This window comes from Coptis chinensis, chromosome 8, assembly GCF_015680905.1.
Source record: "Coptis chinensis isolate HL-2020 chromosome 8, ASM1568090v1, whole genome shotgun sequence".
NCBI lineage: Eukaryota > Viridiplantae > Streptophyta > Magnoliopsida > Ranunculales > Ranunculaceae > Coptis > Coptis chinensis.
The window spans coordinates 32,401,246-32,426,364 of NC_141463.1; the positions used below are offsets into that span (position 1 = coordinate 32,401,246).

Below are 25,119 nucleotides of genomic sequence, written 5' to 3' on the forward strand. Positions count from 1 at the left end.
CCTAGAAGGCTGCTTCACCATGCCCATCTTTTGGCTGATGCAGCCAAGTCTAGTAGGCAATTAACTTGTATTGGGCAAGTGCCTATGTCTGTTAAGTCTAGCTTTAAGCAAGTACAGTTTGAATTGTATTAACTTTTTGCTATATGCTAATTAAAGTGATGTGATGAGAAAAAAAAAAAAAAAAAAGAAAAAAGAAAAAAGAAAAGTGACAATTGACCGTGTTCCAATTTAATGGGGTACAAACAATAACTTCACATTAACTGAATTAGCTATCTAACAACAAAAGTTGAAATATAAAAATTCCGTTATGACAAGACTAGTCCAACACTATTACACAATCGAATCCACATGAAATTTCTTATAACAACGCTGAAATATGTAAAATGACCAAATTACCCTTGGGTAAAATTACATGTCATTATATTACTGTTGTAGGACCAACACATAGCTTTGATTGAAGTGCATATTTGATGTGTTTGCAGTATAAATCATGCCAAGAGTGTGCTTTTGCTTTATATTACGTTTTTGGAAAAGGTATCATGAGAAAAATCGTTTACTGATGCGACTCCACTTGAAACCACAACATAGGTTAAAATTTCCACAGTAAAACAATGAAATTATAATTGTAACGTGTACAGGATTTGCAACATCAATACCTAACATTTGTAACAATGTGCCTAAACATCAAGCTCGCAAGTCCAAATTGAATAACATATAACCCCCACCCAGTAAATTCAAAACATTAAGAAGTTTAAGTAGTTGGTAATGAATGAAAAACAAACAAGATGGTTCCAATGCATAAATGTTTATTTTCAACCTTTGTTTCACCTAAAATGAGAAAAAAACTCTAAATTAAGGTAGGTCACAAAGATATATACTGATAATTTTGGTTTTGAGCAAACCCGAGTAGTGAATAAACATCATATCATAATGTTTTGTAGGTTCTCCCCAAAGGCACATACATGAGTGTACTCAATATTAGAAAAGTAAGCTGAGAAAGCCTACATTACAACATTACAAGTGAAAAAATATAGTAAAAATGATAGATAAACAAATTTAAATTATGTACATCAGTAATCGATGCTTGCTTGTTGCATGCAATCAACGAGCATTAAAGGAATATTTATTGCGACATCTTGATGGATGAACAATGGAAGTTTTAAATTGTAGTTTGAGTAGCAAGATATAAAGAATCAACCGAAACACATTAATTATGTTTAGAGTAATGTGCACCATCACCCCATTATTGATGCATTATTGCATTTACCTCAAAAGGAGCAACTAAAACATATAAAAGTGTGTACCTAGCTTATAAAGGTTATAAACAAGGGGGCCTCTTAGTTAATTTTTTGCACTTTTAATTTAGGCTTTCTCCGCTTACTTTTCCCTTATTAGTGAAATTTCATTTTTACTCAGTAAAAACATATAAATAAAAATACTCTCTTTTTGCAGATCTGCATCAGATCAATTGCTAATTGTTGCATCATCCCAAGTTACCACGTCATAGTGTGGTCAAAGTGCATTTACGGCCTACCTTATGTAGTCATCGTAGTTTCTAGGTAGTCATATTAGTCAACAACTCTCCTTGTGCATACAAGAGCCAAACGTCTGTTATATAATTTTATGCAACTAAACTGGTTATCAATTCCTTGAATAAACTCTGATTCGTAAAGTTTGTATCAAAAGGTTTTGATTATTATATTTATCTTATACCAGCCATAGTTACCTTCTAAATAAAATTGTTTTGCAATACGAATCACTAGGCCGGTAACCATTTATATTATTATATAGGAGCATTGTAAGATATTTATGCATGCATGATATATATGCTTTGTTAATTTAACTACTCTTACACTTATGATATGTTTGAATCCAGGAGACGAAACCTTTGGCTGTTGTTCAATATGGACTTTCAGGTACAACTCAACTGACTTAATGTATGGATACAACCTTATGGTTCTAGGTAATGATTTTGATGGTCGATTAAAATGATAATTGTGCTTTAAATATTCAATTGAGCTGTCATTTACATGTACTACGGTTTCAGGTGGGGTCACATCATCCAATCGATATATTTTTGCATGATTCTTTCCCCAACTTATAAATAAAAAAAAGGCAAATGCATGGTTCGATATGTATTGCAAATACATCAATTTTGGACTCCATGTATTACCATGTCATGGTTCTTAGCGACTATTCTCTGTAACACTTGGGGATTGCGCACAATCATACAACTCTCTCACCTTGTGATTCTCAGTGGAACAGTGATGGATGCCCTCATGCATTAGAATTGCATAAAATATTGGGATATATGTTGCTGCCACCTAGATGAACACTTTTCATATATGCGGGATTAGAGGTTTAAGGAAAAATACCTCATACATGTGTTTTATCAATTAGTCAAGATAGTCATGCACTAATTGTTGTAGGTGTTATGAACGCTCCTTCAGTTGGTATACTAATATATATGGCGTTAGTAGATCGATTAGCAGCAAATTTCAATAATGCAAAGATCCAAAATAATGGAAAGCTTCAGTTACATGTGTACATCACAAAATACAGTGATAACTTTCAAAATCGACCAGTGGCGGAGCCAAGAATTTATTCCAGGGTGAATCTATTACCACTACTAGTTTTCAACTCAACTCAATTCAAGTGTACACGTGTTTTTTCTTGATTGTCTCTTTAGTTTAATTAATATTTATTAGTTTATCATTTTTTATTATTATTTATATATATGCAAACAAACAATTGCTAGTTGCTAAGTTTATTTGTCAATTGTTTAAAATCAAAATCATATTATAGTGAACAAGAACATTAATTTTTAAAATCAAAACCATATTATAGTAAACAAGACCTTTAATTGCATAGGTTAGTTCATTATATTGTTTGCTTTGGTAATTGATTTAATTTTTATAGATAAAATGCATCTAATTGTCTATATTATAAGTGCCTAAAATTGTATATTATATATATATTTTTATAGACACTTTATAATATTATTTATGCTTAATTGTGTATTTTTAACGTAGAACCATATGTTCGCTTTATTTATTCCATGACATTATGCACTTTTTTGAAAAAGTCTCGTACAAAATATGTTATATTAATTTGGTTTAATATTTTTGTAGAAAATAAAGATGTTGATCAAAGCCCAATCAAAGCCTGAGCCCATGAGCCAAAGATGATTATTTAAATAATCAATAAGTGAGAGCTCATGAAATAAATTGTGTTATTAAGAATGGAATGAAATGTTAGAGAATTGAAAACTATAGAAGAAAATCAAGAAATGATAATTGCACCTACCACCATATATTCTTACTATTTTTTACCACATTAAATATCACCATTTCCATTAATTATTTATTACCTTGATTTCATTATATCAAATCATTCCTTAATACCTTATACTCAAACCACCATATATATATTCCCCCATATTCTCACCATATCATTCCATTTTCTCTTTTATTTGATTACCAATTAATATTTCATATTTATTTCATTCATTCCATAAGCCAACCAATTTATAATATATATTTCCTATATTATTTTCTTCCCATATCACAAAGATTATTTATATTTCATGTTAAGATATTATACATCAAGATTTTGTTTGTGGAAGCTATAAATATACAAGGAAATTGGCATTGAAAGCATCACATTTTAGTATTCATTTAGCTTTGTAATTTTAGTTCATTTAATTAGTGAGAAAGAGCGCTTGGAGTGTCTACAATTTGTTCTCGACAATTCAATAAAAGAATTAGTTCAAGCTTCAACGGTTGTTTTATTTTATTCATTTTTATAAAATACCCCAACATGAAGATTTAGATTAATTTTTGTATTTCTATGTGTTTCAATTATACTTTATTTCTTTTGTGCTTAATGTGTTCCAACGATGTTCTTCTTATTTAATATATAGTGAGATATAAGTTTTTAGGAGTTCTACCATTATTTATTTATTTTTATATATTAATTAGAGCATGATTTATTATTGTTTAATTCATTATATATCTTTGATGGTTAATGTATTTGTTTTTATGAATGATTCTCCTTGCTTAGATAGTGAAAATATCAAAGATAGAAGAATTGTCTTAGAAATTAATAAGAGACTAGCGTTCATAAATGTTGTTTGAATCAAACTTTTGGCTATCGTCGTAGTATGTTGTAGTTTTAATATTGGAGAATGAATGTTTGGAAATATAAAAGTAATCTTTTATTTAATTAGGGTTGAAGTCTTTCACTATTATGATTTATTCATTTATTAATTTCTTGAAAAACAATTATTTAGTTGAAGTACTTAGAAGTAAAATTTCATTTTTAGTTTAAATTAGTTCTAAAAAAAAAAATTGTTTTAAAATCAATTTAGTTAGTTATTAGTTCATTAAATTTATTCTTACTAATTTCTCCATTTCAAAATGTGGTTCGACTTTAACTTGCCACTGTTTTTTTAATTGTTGCAAGTTTAAAAATTATTTGGTAATTTACTATTGCAAGTTTAAAAATTATTTGTTAATTTACAGTTCCAATGACAAAAGAATAAAATATTGTTTTGAATCTGTCCAAATCACTATCCCATCTATTTTTATTTGATTTACAAGTTAAGGATTGTGAAGTCCATGAAACAAATATATAATATTAATATAATTGAAAATAAATATATAAAACTAGAACCATAATACCTGAATGCTAGTTAGTATATAATTTCTCTCTCATTTTCAACAGAACGTGTTACATAACGAGTGGACCGGTATTACTTATTACGATAAGTGAGTGACTAGTAGATATAAATTGTAACGAAGTATATCGGAAATCTATTATAAAGTTGCAGGAAGTGTTTGAAGGCAGAGTCTCGAAATGGGTTCGTTATTAGTTGGTCTTCCTTCCCCACCAACTGCACATCTTCTTCTTTCAAACTCTAGCTGCAACTTGGTATGTTGCTTTCTCTCTCTATACTCATTTCCTTGTTTTACTACTCGTCATCTTTATATACTTATTACTTTGTTTATTTGCAGAAAAACACGGAGGACACAAACCTCTACGGAACGCCTAGCTATAAGTGGCGCATGGTCATTGCTTACGACGGCACCCATTTCTCAGGTATTCTTTTCTAATGCTAAAATCTTATTATGTAGCTGTTGTTTTATAAGTGAAAATCAGGATACTAAAGACAGACAAGGGAGCTTATGGACTTAGTTCCTGTTTTAGTAGGACAGGTCTGAAATATCCTGTTAGTAGAGATTTCTTGGTGGCAGAAATTGAGAACGACACAAGATTTTTCCATAAAACGGCCAATGCAAGGAACAATATCAATAGTATCAATAGCTTATTGATTGATTGCATAGAGGTCAGTGACAATGGTTGTATTAGAGAGCATGTAGCTGAAGATTACGAATCCTTCTACTCAGAAGATCCATTGCCTGGAGCTATTACTGAACTAGGCGTGATGGAGCTCCCGGGCCCGACGGTTTTCAAGAACTGCTGCCATTTTCTGAAAGACAGTTTCATTTCTGTGGTTAAAGAATTTCAGGATCAAGCTACTTTGGATAGAAGGAATAACTCAACTTTTATCACACTAATACCTAAGAAGGTGGGCGCCCTATCACTCAAGGACTTCAGACCGATAAGCTTGGTGGGAGGTATTTGTAAGGTAATTTCCAAGGTTCTTCCAGCCAGGTTGCGTGTTGTACTGACATCAATTATTTCAGTGCAACAAAGTGCTTTCGCCGCTGGTAGAGAAATCTTGGATGGGCCATTGATTGCGAATGAATGCATTGACACTAGGCTGAAGAATAAAGAGAACGACATCCTATGTAAGGTTGATATTTCAAAAGCCTACAATCATGTAAACTGGTCGTTTTTGGATTACTTACTAAAAAGGATGGGGTTCGGTGAGAAATATCGGAATTGGATTAATAGGTGCATTACTTTAGCCTCCTTTTCTGTTTTCTGTCAAGATATTTCAGAAGTCAGAGGGGCTTGTGCCAAGGAGACCAGACCCCATCTTGCCGTTCTTGTTCAATGTGGTAATGGAAGCTCTTACCAAGATGGTTAAGAAAACAGTGGATTTGGGCTACATTAAAGGGTTCAAACCAGCAGCTAATGGTCCTGAAATACCCATGTTTCAGTTTGCCGATGATACCATCCTTGAAGCCATTTCAGTGCTGAAAATCAACATGTCCAAGACTTCAATATTCGAAGTGTGTAAGGTGGATAGCATGAATTCTTTGGCACTAGTAATGGGCTGCTCTATTGGCACTCTACCCTGCAGGTACTTGGGACTCCCCTACGTGCTAATTACAAGAACAGGAGGGTGTGGGAACCAGTTATTGAGAATGTACAAAGATGACTAGGAGGGTGGAGAAGGAGATTATTATCTAAAGGAGCAAAGCTAATTCTAGCTAGTACTATTCTTTCAAGTCTACCTATATACTTAATGTCCTTATTTGCAATTCAAAAGGTGTGGCCGAAGCGAACAGATAATCACAGGAAGTACCATCTTGTCCGTTCGCAAAAGGTTTGTGCATCTAAGGATGAGGGTGTTCTAGGGATCCGAAGTTTGGTGACAATGAATCAAGATCTTCAAGGCTGTTGGTTATGGAGGTACTTAACGGAAGAGGGTTCTCTGTGGCGCGGAGTGATCATTTCAAAGTATGGTTTTGCTCAACATTGCTGGTAGCCTAACTGTGTAACCGAATACTATGGAAAGGCATTCATTGTGTCTTACCCACCTTCAAAAGTGGAATTCAGTTCAAAGTGTGCAACGGCAACAAATGACTCTGTTGGTTGGATATTTGGGCCGGTGATAAGGCCTTGGCTGAGCTTTTTCCTCTAATTTATCATGCCTCAAATAACAGAAGGAGCCTTTTCCATGAGCACGCATACATTGTCAACAATCAATTGGCGTGGAACTTGTTTCTAAGGAGATGCAGCAATGATTGGGAGGTGCAGCAATTTGCCAACTTGACCATGATTTTGGATGTGGTGGAGATTACTGACCACTTGACCAGGACGATAGGTGCTTGAGGCGCATGATGAAGAATGGTCTCTTCTCAGTGAGCTCTTTCTACAGTATTCTAACTATTGAAGTTAGAAACCAAGAGTACCAATCCCCTTCGTTTCCCTTTAAACTGGTGTGGCAGGTTCCCATCTCTTTGAAGGGGAGAATGTTCTTTTGGGGGAACGTTTTGAGTTGCATTCTCACTGCTGATGTGCTCAGACCCAAGGGGACTATTGTATCTCCAGTATGTTTAATGTGTCACACGTTTGATGAGAATATTGTCATCTTTTCCTACACTGCTCTTGCACTTTAGAGGTGTAGGCACAATTGACACAACCAAGGCTAATAGCTTTCCCACTACTTGCACAAGCTGAGTTCGTACAAGATTTTCTACCACTATGGCCAAGGAGAAGATACAGATGCTTTGGTGACAAGATATGGCGTCTATTACCATATGCAACTATATGGGTGCTGTGGAAAGCAAGAAACAACCATATTTTCAAGGGCAAAGGGATATCAGTTTGAAATACTATGCCAAAGGTTAAAGGGCTATTGTGGCATTGGATGTCCACTGCATATCAAAGAAGGAATTATAGGTTCAGAGACCTTGTCTTAGATTGGTCGAACGTCTTAGTGGGAGAGTGAGGCTGGTGGTTTTTGTGGGGTAGTTTGTTGTCTCTTCTATCTTTTCTTCCATATTTCCAGGTGAGGTCCTCACCCATTGCTTACTTTTTAGCTTTTACCATAATTTTGTGCTATGCACTACCCTCATAATAAAGAAATAAAAATCAAAATAAAAATCAATTACGCACCAAGGACATGGGTCAACCTGGGTTGACTAAACAAGATGCTTTCGTGTGGAAAAGTTTTCTTTGTAATTTAAAAACTCTGCTGGAACCAATTTGTGGTTTTTATTTGGTCATTTACATTAGATTATTCAACTTTAAGTTTAGTATTGCACGTAGCGGCCTCCTTAGTTAGGCCAAAATGGACATGTATTAGCAACAGAAAGTAGACCATGGATTCAAAACTTGCTTCCGAAAATGAGTGTGAAGTTGGGTTTCTTTTTGGTCACTTAATATCAACATATGAAACTATATCTAATCGTGTCAAATTATGAAACTTCGGCAGTGTTTGGTCACTGAATCAAGATTCATGGAAAGTCATGGGTAGTTAGGTAAATAGTGAGTGGACAGAGAACGCGAAAAGAGAACACCAAAATGGAAATCGTGGGTAGATTATGAGCAGGACGCTGTTAATTTAGAGAGTTTTCTGAGCAGGACGCCATTAATTTAGAGTTTTTTTCCTTCTAAGGGTAGTAAAATTAGGTAAAACAACTTGCTTTCTGGAAAAATGGAGTTTACTTTCCTTAAACGGGTGGAGCAGATGGGGTAAGATCTTGTCCTTCCATCTCCTCTTCACTCTTCTTCTTCATTCCTGCTCTCCATTTTCCTGGAATTTAGATTCCTCGAACCAAACACAGCCTTCATTTTTGGTGATGCTACATGAGTCATGAAAACGTTTTTGACATATACTTCCATGGCAAAGTAAGTGTGCGGTCCGGTCCTAATTTGCAATGCAACAATGCAAATATCACCTGGTCAACTATGCAATGCAGACTTGCAGTCTGATTATTTGGTCACGTTACATCAAATTATTATACTTAGCATGTACCTCCACGGCAAAGTGGACTGTGCACTCAAAAACACAGTTTATAGTAGAGCATGCATTGACTTTGCCCAATGCACAATCTGTTTTGCATCAACTTTGTAGACCTATCAAGCATAACAACATGGACAAGTCGCATAATTTTCTGTGTTTTTGTGAAGTTGAATAAGATCAAGTAAAACAACCAAATTACCCCCTTTGTGTTGTTTTTAAGAAGGCATTTCCATGTGTCGGCACCTACTTATGATTTGGCATAAAACAAGGTAAAATGACCAAAATAGCCTCCTTCGTCCCCCAAATAGTCAACATCTTGACCTAAATGGCGAAATTCAACTTATATGAAGGTGAAGCTTCATATGAAAGTCAAACCCTTGTTCTTCCTTTATAATGTTTTTCTAGCCCCAGATTAAATCCCAAAGAAATTAGGAAGAAGCGCTCTTTGAGCTCATTTACGTTAGTTAAGAAGGACAAAACATTGATACTAATATGCACACAAGAGGGGTTTTAGGGTATAAAAGAACTATTGACATAGACCCCATTTGGCATGATTCAGCATACAGTAGTTTCTCTGAGCTTTGAATGATTTAGAGAGAGACAGAGAGTTTATGTGTTATCAGTATTTTGCATTGTTGTTCTTGAGAAAGCATGTGACATTCTATTTCTGCCATCAAGGATTTAAGATGTGTTTGTTCATAAAGCACTTGTAGTTCCATGTTTCATCAATACTACTATAGATATGTTATCATCTTACTCCTTTCAGGCTGGCAGTATCAACAGTCATCAGCAACCATACAGGGTATTGTCGAAAAAGCTTTAACAAGGGCGACAAGGTTAGAGCGTGGGGAGCTCACTCTGGTTGGCGCAAGTAGAACAGACAAAGGAGTTCATGCTTGGGGACAGGTCTGATTTTGCATATCCTTGTGAACACTTCTGTAAGCATTGTCAGTTTGCATACTGTAATAGATTGTATTCCAGGTGGCACATTTCATTACGCCTTTTAATTATGACAGCTTGGAGAGCCTTCATGCAGCACTTAATGGTATTCTTCCTTCAGATATCCGAGTGAGAGAAATCAGTCCAGCGCTGCCTGAATTCCATGCACGCTTTTCTGCTGAGAGAAAGATATATCACTACAAGATATATAATGACACTATCATGGATCCATTTCAATGTCGCTACATAAATCATAGTCTCTATAGACTCAATGCTTCTGCTATGAGGGAAGCTGCAAAATATTTTGTTGGAGAGCATGACTTTTCATCCTTTTCTAACGCCTCAAAAGAGGGCCGCCCTCGGAGTCCTGTTAAGCATATTTGTCGTTTTGATGTCAATGAACTGGTAAGTGTCGAGACACAAAACCACATGAGGTTTTTTTTTTTCCTCCGTATGCATTCTAGAATGTACATTACTGTTGGGGGGGGGGGTGGGTGGGGGGATGAATAAATGAAAAATAGAGATTACATAGATAGTGAAAAGGTGGAAAGAATTCCCGGAGGAACGTACAAAATTAGAGAGCCATTCAGATCATGAATAGCCTCTCTATAAATGTGGTCTGGTGCTGAAGACCACCAAGGGAAAACCTTTGTGTACAAAGTCCATTCTTGACCAGTGCATCTGCAACCTTTCTATGACTTTATAACCGCATAAATTGAGACAATGGTGTGGGTCCTTGTTTCAGCATGGTGGGAGCTTCGACAGATTTATTCATAAGATTTTAAGATCTGTTTATGACTGGAGGGATTCTTCATGTGTTTCAATTACTGCTTGGTGTGACTGTCGCCAATGTCCAAGAAGTGCCTTGGGTCAATTGGTGCATCAAATTTTGTGGATGGAAAGATCGAGAAATTTGTATCTGCATAATTGAACCCACAATGTCTTTCGTCTTTCTAGTTAGTCCTTTGGCTTTCCCAAGTTTAATTACAATTAGGCAGTTTGACCTGATCATGACTATGCTTTTGTGCAGGGGCCTATATTACAGCTTGAGGTTGAAGGTTCTGGTTTCTTATACAGACAAGTGCGCAATATGGTAAGTACTTGCTACTATTTCCAAATCCAGGTCTAAACTGAACCTATCGTTACCTAAAAACTGTTGTGTTCGTTGAGCTTTGTCCACATATTCTGTACTTTGTCAGATGGTCCTTGCTACATATGCAATCTTGTGATCATCTGTGCAGAACTGTGTGGTGAGCAAAGTCTATATGGCTCATTTATTGTTCCATATTGCAGGTCGCTTTGTTACTTCAAATTGGAAAGGAAGCTGTTCCACCTGATATTGTCCCCATGATTTTGGATTCTCAAGATCGTAAGGTACTGGCAAAATATACATTATCTGCTCCACCTCATGGACTCTGTCTAATGTCTGTCAAGTACGATGAAGAGCTCCTAGAACCTCCATCATGCTGTCCCGCAACTAGTTTTGGCCGGCATAGTAGTATAAGCAAATGTAAACTTCCGTTCTATTGAATCATAGAGATACAGAAGCATTTATGCCTAAAATCTCTAGGAAAATATGGACACAGGAAAGAAGATGTAGAAGTCTTTTGGGGCCACCCCAGAAATGCCCATTTCCTAAAATGAAGTTTGCAATTCTTTTACTGGATAGAGAATAAAAACTGAAGAGCTTGTCAGAAACTCATGATGTTTGCAATCATTTATTGAGTCTGCCTCGTCCGTTGTCATTCCTTTCCATTCACTCTAGTCTGTTATGAAAGTATTAAAATACTGCTTTCACATGTATAACCTCTTTCTCTCGAAATTGTTCGCAAAACGATTATCAAACCCTCTAAGGCTCTAATAATGACCAATTGTCGATAAATATCCCCCAAAACAATGTTCTTAATATAACTGATAAGAGTTGCCATTCACCATCTTGGCTCTACAGAGCTGTATGATAACAGGTTTCTGTTGCAATATAGGATGAGAGGGTGGGCAGCAACAAATGCGTGAAAAGCCATGGAGGTGGGTATTGCTGTGTTTGGCTCACAAATCACATCAAATTACGTTATTAGTCTAAACATGTGCAAATGCATTTGGTTATTTTAAATTTCCAATTTGATGCAGTATTTTGGTGATCAGCCTAGGATATGTGTGCAATGGCAACTGAATTTGTAAAAGCGTGATATGATTTGTTAATCTGCAGCAACTTGCCTCTACTTTTCCAATGATACGGGCAGGACCATGGCCAATTTCTGATATCATATCAGTCTCAAAAAGGAGTCGAGATCTCTACAATCGGGTACAGAGATCATCTCTGTAACCGTGTTATCTCGCCGTTGATCCGAATCCGAGATGTGTGTGTGTGCCTCGATACCTGTGTGTGCTCTGAAATGTGTGTGTGTGCACCGAGATACGAGATGTGTGTGTGGTACAGAGATTGCGGTTTTAGAGGAACCGGTCTCATCTCAAAATATACTGCTAACATGTGGCCTGCACCAGAATCAACCAACATATTTCATCAATCAATTCAAATCCAAAAGGATTGATGACACTCAATCATTATCGAAAATAAAATAAAATTATTGTGTAGCTGTCAGCTGGCCTGGTAACACAAAACGTCACAGAAGGGAATTGAACGAAGAGATGATATGATCCAGTAGATATATTTTACATTACATTTTCTGTTTTTATTCCCAAGTAAGATGACCTTACCTCCAATTTTATGGTCTTCCAAGTTTCATGTTGTTACTGTAGTCATTCTACATCTATTGATGTGTAACCATGCCAAAATACCAAAACATATCTTCACTTTTAGTGGCCTGGACTAGATTTTAGAATTGCTAGGCATTCTATTCTATTCAGGATTTGAGTCAAGTCGAACAGACAGGATTCCGAGGGACAAACGGTTGTGCTGCCCCACAGGTGGGTAGTGGAAGGCAAGTAACTCATAAAGGTGATGTTTATAGTTTTAAGATGATGTTTTTTTAAGAAAAAAAGTGATGTTCATATTTTTGGGATGATGTAAAACAAGCAATGAGTGTAGGGAAAGAGAGATACCAAGCTGCTGCTGAAAGAAGAAGTACGTGCAGTTGGAGGGCGAGGAAGACCAAGCAATACATAACTTCCCTTTACAGATTTCCAAAGATCAAGACGTGAGAAGTAGGACCAAAGGATTAGAAATGACGTGGTGAAAAGTAGGACCAAGCGCGCGTTTTCTTACAACTTTGGTTTCTCGTTTCTTAAATAGATGTATATCCCACATTGCTCAATGACAGCTCCAACTTTAGTTTTGAAGGGGGATGCAAATGAGATTTGAATAATTCAGAAAGGGATGTGGGGCGGGAGCAAGTGTACATTTCTTCAACCCTAAACCTCCCTGTGTTCTCAGGTGTAAACTATATAATTGGCTGTTGGGTGGGGAGACTGCCGGCTATCTCTCCACCTGTGGAAACATTTGCCGATGACTCTGTGCACTTGAACTCCCACGTTGATGTCCCTCGAGAAGGATTATAGGTGGGCTGCCGACACAGGGGAAGTGTTTCGCGGTACCGATATTCCTTGCCTTCTTGGGCACCCCTTTTTGCCTTAGTTTTTAAACCTCTCTTTTCGATGGTAAGCGTAGACCCGTTTGAGTTGAGTATACATGCAACCGTTGCAAGTTATCTCTTGCAAAGTCTCAAGCATTTGTTATGTCTTCTTCTGTGATGGCTGGGTTTGAAGCGGATTTTGCTTTGTTGTTACACAAGAGAGTGCTTCTCCATTGCATTTATAAACTTGCACAGGTGCTTAATACATTCAGGATAATTTTAAGGGCTTATTAGGCCTCCCACCCTCGATCCATAAGATATCCATGGGACCAACCGATGGTATCAACATTGCTATCGTTTGTTCACCATAATAATATGTTGTAGCTAGGTAATTTAATCTTCGCCATTGATGTCTATTAGCGACGTTTATTACGTTATTAGCTATGCCTACACACCGAATTTGAGTTAGAAATAGAGTCCTAATAAAAGACGATTTTAATGAACTATAAGCTAGAAGTAAAGGCAGTGAAGAAAAGAAAATTTTCAGAATGGGAAGTGAGAGAGGAAGATGGACCATTTTCTATTTACACGTATTTACATGTAGCAGACTGCTTATCTTTTTTAAATTGTGGGACAGCACATATGCAAATCAGAAATTGAGCTGCTTGCTACCATTCCTCATAATTAAGCAGCAAGTTACCAACCATCACTGACACATCAAATAGAATTGTTGTTGCAAAACCATAGCCAAACAGTTTAGAAGTGTCCTGGAGCAGTATGTTAAAAAACATATATATATATATATATATATATATATACAGTTAGCAGGACAATCAATTACAGTAACGAATAAAGGGTGATAATAACCATAGTTATCAGACCCAGCCTGGACACTGACCCGGCAAAGAAATTGGGTCATTGGGTCACCGGTTCGACCAGTGGGTCAATACTTAAGTTGAAAATATTATATAATTCACTTAGTACATACATTTTCATTAGTGGTCTAGGTAGTATTAGAGCCATTTCATTTTCCAATAAACCAAGGTTCGAGTCTATATATGTAATGTTTTTCAAAATTAAAATGTTTGTTTAATAGTCACCCAAGGTTCAAGTCTTAGTACCAACAAATTAAAATTTTATAATTTCTAAAGTTAGTTATGGACCGGTGGCTCGGACTAAACCGTCGGGCCAGGTCTAATAACACTGATAATAACGACTTTTGAGAGAAAATGGAAAGAGTCCTGATAAGGAGAGATCAATCTCTCCTGCTTTCATGCGCGTGAGGGTATAATCGTCCACTGGAAAACAGATCTCACACTAATCTCTAAACACGTGGCTGTTGAATAATAAATAAATAAAAAAAAACAACAACAACGTTTCTTTTTTTATCATCTTCCTCAATGGCATGTTCTGGTTCTTAGGAGCTATTCTCTTCTTCACCATAGTTCATCATTTTCTTCATGTTCCATTTCCAAAAATGAAAAACTCAATTCAAACTCTTCTTCTTACCCCCATTCAACCAAATCTCAGTATTGAAGCCATGAATTGGTGTTTCCAAGATTATAGTTTCTCTTGCTAAAACTCAAAAGTAGAAAATGTCCCATAAATCCAAAACTATAGTACAAATCAAAATTTTATAGACATGATAATTCAAAACCCTTACAATGACTAATTACCTTACTGAAAAGAAGAGGTAAAATCTCCACAACTCTAATAAATCGGATGAAAATAGATTTCTTTTCATTTTTGAGTTTTGCGTTTTTCTTTTTGGTCACTTGCCAGGTGGTCAAAACGAACCAACAGTTTAATCTAACGGATGTAGCCCATGTGCGCTCCAAATGAGAAGAGATCGATCTCTTTTTATCATTTGCCAAATGGAAAAGCAAAAATGATGTATAGTGAACAAAAATTCCAATATGTAATCGAATATAAAGAAGACTCGTGATGACAAATCCTGTCTTCACCAAATTTATAGACAAATTCTCCCTTGTCGTCCTGTCTAGCAAGGATAAAAATGGACATCAGTTTTTCCTCATTCAGTCATTCCCTAGCTTTTCTAAAGCAAGGTAAGGGAGTAGACACCCATACCAGCCATTTCCTAGTTTTATTAGTACTGAAAGATAAGTGGTGCAGTAAAAATGAAAAATAGTTCAAAAATTTCCCTAACGGACATCATGTTACCTTGTTACATTGGATGATAAGACAACCTTCAAGTTTTTAGTCAAGTATGCGTTAGAAAAATGGATTTGCACAAATCTATTGAGATATGAATAAGTAATTTGTCTCCCAAGTTACTCCACTTGAGATGAAATGGGTTTACTTGAAACAGTACGTAAAGAAGAAAAACCTTTTCGAAAAGGTGCACTGGTTCGAAATAGTGCATTATGCCGAAAATGTGCGACCTTTTAAAATAGGCACTGGTTCGAAATAGTGTTTTATGTTGGTGTGTCCTTTCAAAATATGTGACTTTTCAAAGAGGTGCCTAACTTTTTCGAAGAGTCACTGTGCTATTTTGAAAAGGAACTTCTCACCTATAAATAGTGGATGAATTTGGAGAGAAAGACACACCAGATCACACAATTCTGATCTTTCTATTCTCCCTCTGTTCTTAGTCAAATACTATGTTGTGTTCGCTGATTTTATAGAATTAAAGTGCTAGCTTTATATAGAAGGAAATCCGTTCTATCTTGGGAGACAGTTTCCCATCAACCTTCAAGCACGGGGGGAAATCCGTTCTACACTAGGCTCAGATTTAATAAAAAAAATACAAGATACTTACAAGACAAAAGGTTTGTAATGTTTGGTGATTGGTAAAGAGTAAGTACAATTAAGTTGTATATTCCTAACAACTTAAGACATTTTTTTACTTCTTCTTTTTTACCGAACATAATTTGTTTATATTTTATTTTCTTTTTTGGTTTAAAGGAATAACAAAGTGTGGTTGTATAAAAGAAATGACAACACCACCAGTTACTACTGCTGTATCCCCTCTGTTGTTTCTGTTGCAGTTCCTACTGCTGGTCTCCATTTTGTTCCTCATGGGGAGAAGCCTAAAAATTACAATGGAACTGATTTCAAGTCGCTGGCAACTGAAGATGCTCTTCTATCTAACCACCCTTAACTTGGCAATGATTATGTGGGATAAGGCTCCTGATGTAAGCCCTGATGAAACCGACAAGGAGAAGGTTTTGGCTAAGGATGCTTGGTTTCATGATGATTTCTTGTGTAAAAATTATGTCCTTAGCGGGCTGGCTGACTCATTATACAATGTGTATAGTGTGTTCAAGACTGCTAAGGAACTTTGGGATTTGTTGGACAAGAAATACAATAGTGAAGATGCTGGCATGAAGAAATTCATAGTTGGTAGATTTCTTGATTTCAAAATGACGGATAGTAAAACCGTCATAAGCCAAGTCCAAGAACTTCAAGTAATCCTCCATGATGTCATTGCTGAAGGAATGACCCTAGGAGAATCTTTCCAAGTGGCTGCTATGATTGAGAAATTACCACCATCTTGGAAGGATTTTAAAAACTATCTTAAGCATAAACGCAAATATATGAATCTTGAAGAACTGATTGTCCGTCTAAAGATATAGGAAGATAACCGTCTATCTGAGAAGAAGGGCAAGGATCCCATGGTGGCAAAGGCCAATGTTGTGGAACACTCAAGTTCTAAGGGAAAGAGGAAGCGCCAAGATGACTCTAATCAAGGTGAAAGGAGTGTGTGTCTAACAAGTTCAAGGGCAAGTGCTATAACTGTGGCAAGGCTGGACATAAGGGTAGTAAATGTCGCAAGCCAAAGAAGTCTAAAAAGCAAAAGACTGAAGCAAATATGACAATGGAGAAGCTTTCTGACAATGTTAATGACATTAACCTATCTGTTGTGGTTTCTGAATGTTTCTTGATTGGAAACAAAAGGGAATGGTGGGTGGATACTGGTGCTACTCGCCACATATGCTCCAACAAGTCAATGTTCACCACTTATCATGTTGTGGAAAAAGAAGAACAACTTTTTATGGGAAACACTTCTACGTCCAAGGTTGAAGTCAAAGGAAAGGTGGTGATGAGGTTGACTTCTGGGAAGGAACTAACTCTTAATGAAGTGCTCTATGTGCCTGACATTCATAAGAACTTGGTTTCTGAGTCGCTGCTGAGCAAGAATGGCTTGAAGTTATCTTTCTGATAAATTTGTTCTAACTAAGAATGATGTATTCATGGGTAAAGACTAACTTCAGGATGTGCTCTTTAGGATGTCTTGTTTTACTATTGTGCCAAAAAGTGCCAATAAAGTTGAATCTTTTGTTTACTTGATTGAGTCTTCACATGCATGGCATGGTAGATTAAGACATGTTAATTATGATATTTTGCGTAGATTAATTAATTTGGACTATATACCAAAGATAAAAATAGACCCGAAACTTGTGTAGAATCCAAGTTGACCAGATCATCCTTTCATTCCGTTGAAAGAAGTACTGAACCTTTAGACTTAATACACATAGATATATGTGATCTTAAGTTCGTGCAAACTAGAAGTGGTAAAAAGTATTTCATTACTTTTATTGACGATAACACAAGATATAGTTATGTTTACTTGTTGAGAAATAAAGATGAGGCAATTGAAGTGGTCAAACACTATAAAAATGAAGTTGAAAACCAACTAAGCAAAAAGATTAAGGCTATATGGAGTGATAGATGGGGTGAATATGAATCACCATTTGAAGGTTTTTGTTATGAACATGGAATCATTCATCAAATTACGGCTCCTTATTCACCTCAATCAAACGGTATTGTGGAGCGCAAAAACCAAACTCTAAAAGAGATTATGAATGCTATGTTGTTAAGTTATGGTTTACCCTAGAATTTGTGGGGGGAAGCCTTGCTTTCCGTCAATTACATACTCAACAAGATTCCTAACAAGAAGACACTTAAAACACCATACGAATTGTAGAAAGGTCATCAGACTACTTACGAATTCTTGAAAGTGTGGGTGTGTCTTGCAAAAGTGGAAGTCCCAAAACCTAAGAAGGTAAAGATAGGACCCTAAGACTATTGATTGTGTATTCATTGGATATGCAAACAATAGTAGTGCATATCGTTTTCTGGTTCATAAATCAGAGATTCAAGATATACATGTTAATATGATTATTAAGTCAAGGAATGCTTCATTCTTTGAAAATATGTTTCCATATAATATGTGTATAGAGCCAAGTTCAACAAAGAGAACTTTAGATGCTACAACTAGTAACCATCCTACACAAAGCGAAATTGAGGAGGAACCTAGACGTGGCAAAAGGTCAAGAACGTCAACATCTTTTGGACCTGATTTTCTAACATACTTGCTAAAAAATAATCCTCAAACGTTCAAGGAGGAAATATCTGTTGGAGTTATCCCTCACATGAGGAGAGAAACTGAAGTTCTGTTTGCGTGAAGAAGTCGGAGTGCGCGTGCACTCAAATTGGTCTTGCCCAAGGCACGCCTGTGCTCATGCCGTGAACAACTTCTAGTGTTTTTAGGGCGCGCACGCTTGACATTGGCCTTGCCCAAGGCGCACCCGCACCCATGCCTATATTTGCATTCTAATTCGCTACAGTAACTGCAAATTTGGAAGGGCAGTATATAAACAAAAATAAGGTTTTGGAAAACCTAAGCAATACAATGGAAACCTAATTTTGAGAGCAATCAAGATTGAGAGATAACCTTTACAGATAAACAAGCATGTAAAGAGATAGGACTGATTTAGTAATCTTCCTTCCCATTTTATAAAAGGATTAACTCTTATGGAAGTAGGCACCATTGGCCGAACCACGGTATATCTTTGTATTATGGTATGCATTTTACTTATTTATATTATTATATGTTGTTAATAGTTGTTTAGAGAGTTGGGCATGTTAGCTAAGTTGTAGTTGATATTTAGAATTTGTCTGGAGTTGAAGTGAGTTCAAATACAAGTTATCTGTGTAGTGGGGATCGATTGATATCGGTGTTAAACCCCAACAAGTGGTATCAGAGCCTTGGTTAGATTAACCTAGGGTGTTATTCAAACCTAGCCCAGAAGGTGTTTGAATAAATTCCTGAGAGGAGGTTTAAGTTGGAAATAACTTGTAGAGATGGACCATTCTGTGAACACTCGCATGACAAGTCTGAATAGGAAGAACTACACCATTTGGAAAGTCAAGATGGAAGACTTGCTTTACTGCAAGGACTTGGCATAACCCATTGAGAATGGAGGAGAAAAACCAGAATCGGTTGTTGCAGTTGAGTGGAGCAAGCTTGACAGAAAAGCAATTGGGTACATTCGACAGTAGATTGACGATAATAAACAAAGTGATGCTCGTTAAGAAGTTTGCCAACACGAAGTACCAAGAAGGTTCTTCAATGTCTGAGCATCTTAATGAAGTACATAATACCATCAATTAGTTGCATTTGATGAAGATTAATATGAGAGATGAAGTTAAGGCTTTGTTTCTATTAAGCTCTCTACATAGTGGGAAGTACACTCGCATGACAGAGATACTACCGCACTAGTCGACTATCTAATGGGAATTGTGTCAAATTGTGGTGTGTGTTGTCATAGTACCTCATGCTAGGATACATAGTGGGTGATAGATACAAGAGCATCCTATCACGTCACACCGCACAGGGGATTCTTCACTACCTACAACTGTGGTGAATATGGTGAAGTGAAAATGGGTAACAGTGGAGTCTCGAAGATTATAGGCATTGGTGATGTTCATGTAGAAACCAATGTCGGCTACACCTTGACACTCAAGGATGTAAGACATGTCCCTGACATTTGGCTAAGCCTAATTTCGGCTGGAAAGTTAGATGATGATGGCTTTGTAAACTCATTTGGTAACGGGGTTTGGAAACTGAGCAGAGGTTCCATTGTAGCAGCCAGAGGGAAGAAAACTTGATCTCTTTACAAAACACAGGCTAGTTTGTGTAAAGCATAAGTGAATGCGACAGAAGAAGAAGCTTCCTCTGAACTGTGGCACAAGAGATTGTGTCATATGGGCGAAAAAGGGATGAAAGTTCTTGCTAAGCAAAAGGCCTTGCCAGACATCAAAGGTACACATTTAAATAGATATATTCACTGTTTGGTAGGAAAGCAACACAGGGTGTCTTTCCAAAGATTCCCGTCTCACAAAAATGACAATGTCCTTGAACTAGTACACACAAATTTATGTGGTCCTATAAAAGTAAAGTCCCACGGGGGAGCTTTATACTTCATAACCTTCATTGATGATGCGTCAAGAAAGGTATGGGCATATAGTCTGAAGACCAAGGATGAAGTACTTGGCGTGTTTGAGAATTTCCATTGCATGGTGGAAAGAGAGACAGGGAACCTTTTGAAGTGTATTCGCTCAGATAAAAGGGGGGAGTACATTGGGCCATTTGAAGAGTATTGCAAGAGTCATGAGATTTGTCATGAGCATACTGTTTCCAAGACACCGCAACAGAATGGAATAGCAGAGAGAATGAATCGTACCATTGTAGAGAGAATGAGATGCATGTTGTCTCACTCTAAGCTACCTATAAGCTACTGGGTAGAAGCAATGCGTACAGCCGTGCATGTGATCAACCTATTGCCGTCAAAGCCTCTGAATAGTGATTATCCATAGAGAGTATGGTCAGCCTGAGATGTTAATTATGGATACTTGAGGGTATTTGGGTGTAGGGCATTTGTGCATATTTCGAAGGATGAGAGATCCAAACTTGATGACAAAGCCAAGAAGTGCATTTTTCTGGGTTATGGGGATGAGAAGTTTGGCTATAAACTCTATGATCCGATTAACAAGAAGGTAATCTGAAGTCGAGATGATGTTGTGTTTTGGAAGACCAAACCATAGCATATTTCGAGGAGGGTGAGAAGCTACAAGCTTTCACTAATGATCTTGTTGATTAAGAACCAGAAGTTCCTACTATGGAACGTGCAGAAGGCATTGAGAATGCAGAGAACCATGAGTTTGAAGCTCATGATGAGAATCTTATTACTCATGATGGGATAGAACCTATTGATATAGAAGATGCAGATGAAGTGCATGAACCACCACCTGAGTAAGCAGAAGTGCCACTACTAAAAAAGTGACTTCTAGCGTCGAACATTTTGCCGCGGCCACTGTAATTGGTGGCTAGTTCCCACTTTTTGCGACGACACATAGAATTGGTGGCAAGACGTTTCATGTTGCCTCGCCTGTGGCTTTCCGTGACAAAAGGCTTATTTCTTGCAACCAGTTCGACTTGGCCGTGGCGTTAAGTCATACCGTTTGCCACGCTTGGTTTCTGGCCGCGGCTACAAGTGGGTATTTTGCATCGATGGTGGCAAGAAGGTTCTTAAGTTGGCCCAAAAAAATAAAGGTGAAGAAAACCCATTCCCGCGGTCTATTTTATTCTTTCCCTCCGTTTATTTTGGTGAAACAATCGAACCCGAAACTTTTGAAAGAACAAATGGAAATATAACAAAATAGAAATCATAATTGAACCCCCAAACTTCCACCATTTCAGCCACCTTCTTCACTGCTTCCAGCTCCTCCTTCACCTTCTTCACTGCTTCCGGCTCCTCCTTCACCTTCTTCACTTCACTGGCTCCTCCTTCACCTTCTTCATTGCTTCCGACTCCTCCTTCACCTTCTTCACTGCTTCCGGAGGTCCTTCACCTTCTTCACTGCTTCCGGCTCCTCCTTCATTACTGCTTCTCAGGTATAATAATTCATTCTTCACTATTTCTTCCTTCTAACTAGCTTGTTAACAATTCATAACTGATGTATGAGTTTCTAATCCTTTATATATTATTTGTAGGTAAAAAATATGCTTTTTTAAGTTTAAAGCTTTAGCCTTTTATTTTCTTATTAAGAGGTAAAGTTCATAACTTGTGCATTTATATTATTAGATTAGCTTGTTGTAGTGGTCATGTTCTAGACACATCACATGCCGTCTTTATCAGTTGTTGTTACTGCTGCTTCTGGTCAAGATGCTCGTTTGATGTCTTCTTGATGCTAGGAGAGTCTGGTTCTAACTGAGCATCAGCTTTATAGGAAATAATATTCTGGGCAGATCCCGAATCTGTACTCTCCTGATTTTGAACTTCCCTGAACAAAAGAAAAGAAAACTTATTTTCTTGTACGCTCAAAGTTTTTTGTGGTTGAAGTTAGAAATTCAAGTGGGAATATAAGAATCAACTCACAGCACCTAAACCAATCCATTAATTTGAATGACAAAAATAAAATAAAAGCATAATATTTTCTTGCCGTCTACAACTCTACTCCAAGTCTGTAACCAAGGCGTGTAGAGTAGATAGTTGATGTTTAAACTTATTTAAAATACAAGAGGAGATAATCAAGTACTATGGGAGTCTCTTGAAATCTCACTGGCCATGAAGGAAATATTTCTAGTGTAGTAGCTGGTCTTGTAGTGAAGAAAGCAGAAAAAACACAAAAAATAAAATCTTAAAAGGATCAACAAATAGTGTGGACCATGCCTGAAGTGTAATGTTGTCGTGACACTGATGTGTGTGACGATGTTAATCTTATTAGTGTAATGATCATTTTCTTGTCTTTGTTATACTAAATATTTAATTTTTAAACTTGTTATAGGATATGATATTTTTACTAAACAAGATTGTCATATTTATTGTTTTCTTGTGTAGCTGTTGTAGTTCAATATCTTAATGGATAAAAGTTGGATGGATCCGACTGTGGGGAAATGTAGTCGCAAGTATATACTAGGTTGTCAGCAATTTATAGAGTTTGCTTGGAATAATCGAAATGTGGAACTCGGTGACGAGATGTACTGCCCATGTGTTAGATGCATTAATATAATGCGATGGCCTAAAAATGTAGTGGAACATCATATACGAAATCGTGGTATATTACGGAGTTACGTCCGTTGGACAAAGCATGGAGAGAGTGGGGAGGTGAATACTAGTCACGAGTCCAATGAGGGTGACGATATGCATACAATGTTGCAAGATGCTTTAGGATTTCAGAACATAGTTGGTATAGACAATGACATACCAGCTAATCAGAACTCAAATGAGTCTAGTTCTAGCGACCCACGTACGGATGAGCCAAACGAGGAAGCACAGAAGTTTTACAAGTTGTTGAAGGAAGCAGAAACACCCTTGTACCCAGGCTGTACTAAGACTTCAAAATTGTCTTTCCTAATACGCTTGCTTCATGTAAAGTGTCTTAACGGCTGGAGTAATCATTCGTTTGACATGTTGCTTGAGGTATTGGATGATTCACTTCCAGATGACATCAATATGCCCAAGAATCACTATGAATCAAAAAAACAACTGCGGGATCTTGGGATGGAGTGCATTAAGATAGATGCATGTCCAAATGATTGTATGCTGTATTGGAAGTATAATAAACCGGTCATGGACAAGGATAATTGTGATATATGTGGTGAGTCAAGATGGATTACAACTTCATTGGAGTGTACAGAGAACGGAGTTAGTTCATCTGCAAATCCTAAGAAAAAGGCTGCTAAGGTTTTGCGATACTTTCCCGTAAAGCCAAGACTCCAAAGATTATTTATGTGCTCAAAAACTTCTAAAGATATGAGATGGCATGCTGAAGATCGTACGAAGATGGTGCTTTGAGGCATCCAGCTGACTCCGAGGAATGGAAATTTTTTGACCAAAGATATCCTTCATTTGGTTTAGAATCTCGCAATGTCAGACTCGGTATGGCTAGTGATGGCTTCAATCCTTTTGGTAGTCTTAGTTCTATTCATAGCACTTGGCCTATTGTTCTAGTTCCGTATAATCTGCCGCCATGGATGTGTATGAAGCAACCTTTTCTCATCATGTCATTGTTAATTCCTGGCCCTAGCAGTCCTGGAAATAACATTGACGTGTACTTGCAGCCATTGATTGATGAGTTAAAGGAGTTATGGGAAAAGGGAGTTGAGACGTACGATGCATCTTCAAAACAGAATTTTAAAATGCATACAGCTGTTTTGTGGACTATTAATGACTTCCCAGCATTTGCTAATTTGTCTGGATGGAGCACTAAAGGTCAACTTGCATGTCCCTCTTGCCATGAGAAGACATGCTCAAAATGGTTGCAAAATGGGAAAAAGTTATGTTATATGGGAAGTCGTAAATTCGCCACTTAATCATAGATATCGAAAGAATAAGAGTTCTTTTGATAACAATACTGAAATGGGAGTTGCCCCAAGTCCCTTTAGCGGAAGTGATGTACTTGCTCAATTACATGGGTGCGACCAAATCACATTTGGTAAGGCGGAGTGTGATAAGGTTGATGAAGAGAAAAAGAGATGATAATTATCGCCACACAATTGGAAGAAGATCAGTGTATTTTTTGATCTCCCGTATTGGAAATACCTTCGTGTACTGATAAGAGCCCAAAACTGTAGTTTTAACCCTTTAACAGTCATACTTTTAGACCAATTATGTGAGTAATAATTAAGAGTTAACACCGATTCGTGTTTTATGCATTTCGGGCTTCAAAGTCCATTATGTGCAGAAATGTGCCACTTTTTAGCGAGATAAAGGAGCAAAGGTCGGTTACTAAGGAGTTCGTGATTAAATGCCAAGTTTCGAGAAGAAAAGCCTTTCTAAAAGCCCGGTCAAAAGCTAAAAAGTCGCCTTTTGGGCGAAACAAAGACACAAAGTCGTGAGAACTTCCGAAGGACATATATTTGGACTCAGACCTCGGAATGGGGCCTACCTTATGTCAAAACGACCGGCTCGGAAAGATCTTTCCAATGGTCTAAGCCTTGACCCAATCAGAGGAGTAGAAGTGGACGGAAAGTCTGTTGAAGCCAACTGCAGCTGAAGAGGCCTTTCTGGACTGAAAGAATTAGGTTTTGGGCCTGATTCTCTGGCCCAAAACATGGCTCCAAGCCCATGCACGATTTTTGGATCTGAATGTATAAAAACAAAAGCTTAGTAGTTAGTTAATGGTAGATAGTTAGACCTAGATTAGATTTAGATTAGTTAGCCTCCATTAATGAATTCT

At 37.1% G+C, this 25,119-nt stretch overlaps 1 protein-coding gene and 2 pseudogenes across 8 annotated transcripts; all 3 read left to right on the forward strand.

Moving 5' to 3' along the window:
* Positions 1-4,779: 4,779 nt before the first annotated feature.
* On the forward strand, positions 4,780-12,918 carry LOC147481130 (Pseudouridine synthase family protein). Of its 7 annotated transcripts, none has more exons than XM_086576665.1 (8): positions 4,782-4,932; positions 5,016-5,100; positions 9,429-9,568; positions 9,644-10,006; positions 10,632-10,694; positions 10,895-10,975; positions 11,550-11,626; positions 11,729-12,418. In XM_086576665.1, exons 1-7 carry the CDS (start codon positions 4,858-4,860, stop codon positions 11,586-11,588), a joined length of 846 nt encoding a protein of 281 aa, XP_086432791.1. In that variant the 5' UTR covers positions 4,782-4,857; the 3' UTR covers positions 11,589-11,626; positions 11,729-12,418. The 7 variants fall into 7 exon arrangements, with proteins under 7 accessions (XP_086432787.1, XP_086432791.1, XP_086432790.1 ...); XM_086576664.1 differs by having other exon boundaries at positions 11,584-11,626; XM_086576662.1 differs by having other exon boundaries at positions 11,584-11,626; positions 11,808-12,418.
* A 3,596-nt stretch (positions 12,919-16,514) lies between these two features.
* LOC147481131 (uncharacterized) lies at positions 16,515-22,126 on the forward strand (annotated as a pseudogene).
* Positions 21,211-24,253, forward strand: LOC147481132 (uncharacterized; annotated as a pseudogene). The gene is made up of 2 exons (XR_015205457.1): positions 21,211-21,832; positions 22,779-24,253. The product of XR_015205457.1 is annotated as an uncharacterized LOC147481132 (transcript).
* The last annotated feature ends 866 nt before the right edge of the window (positions 24,254-25,119 follow it).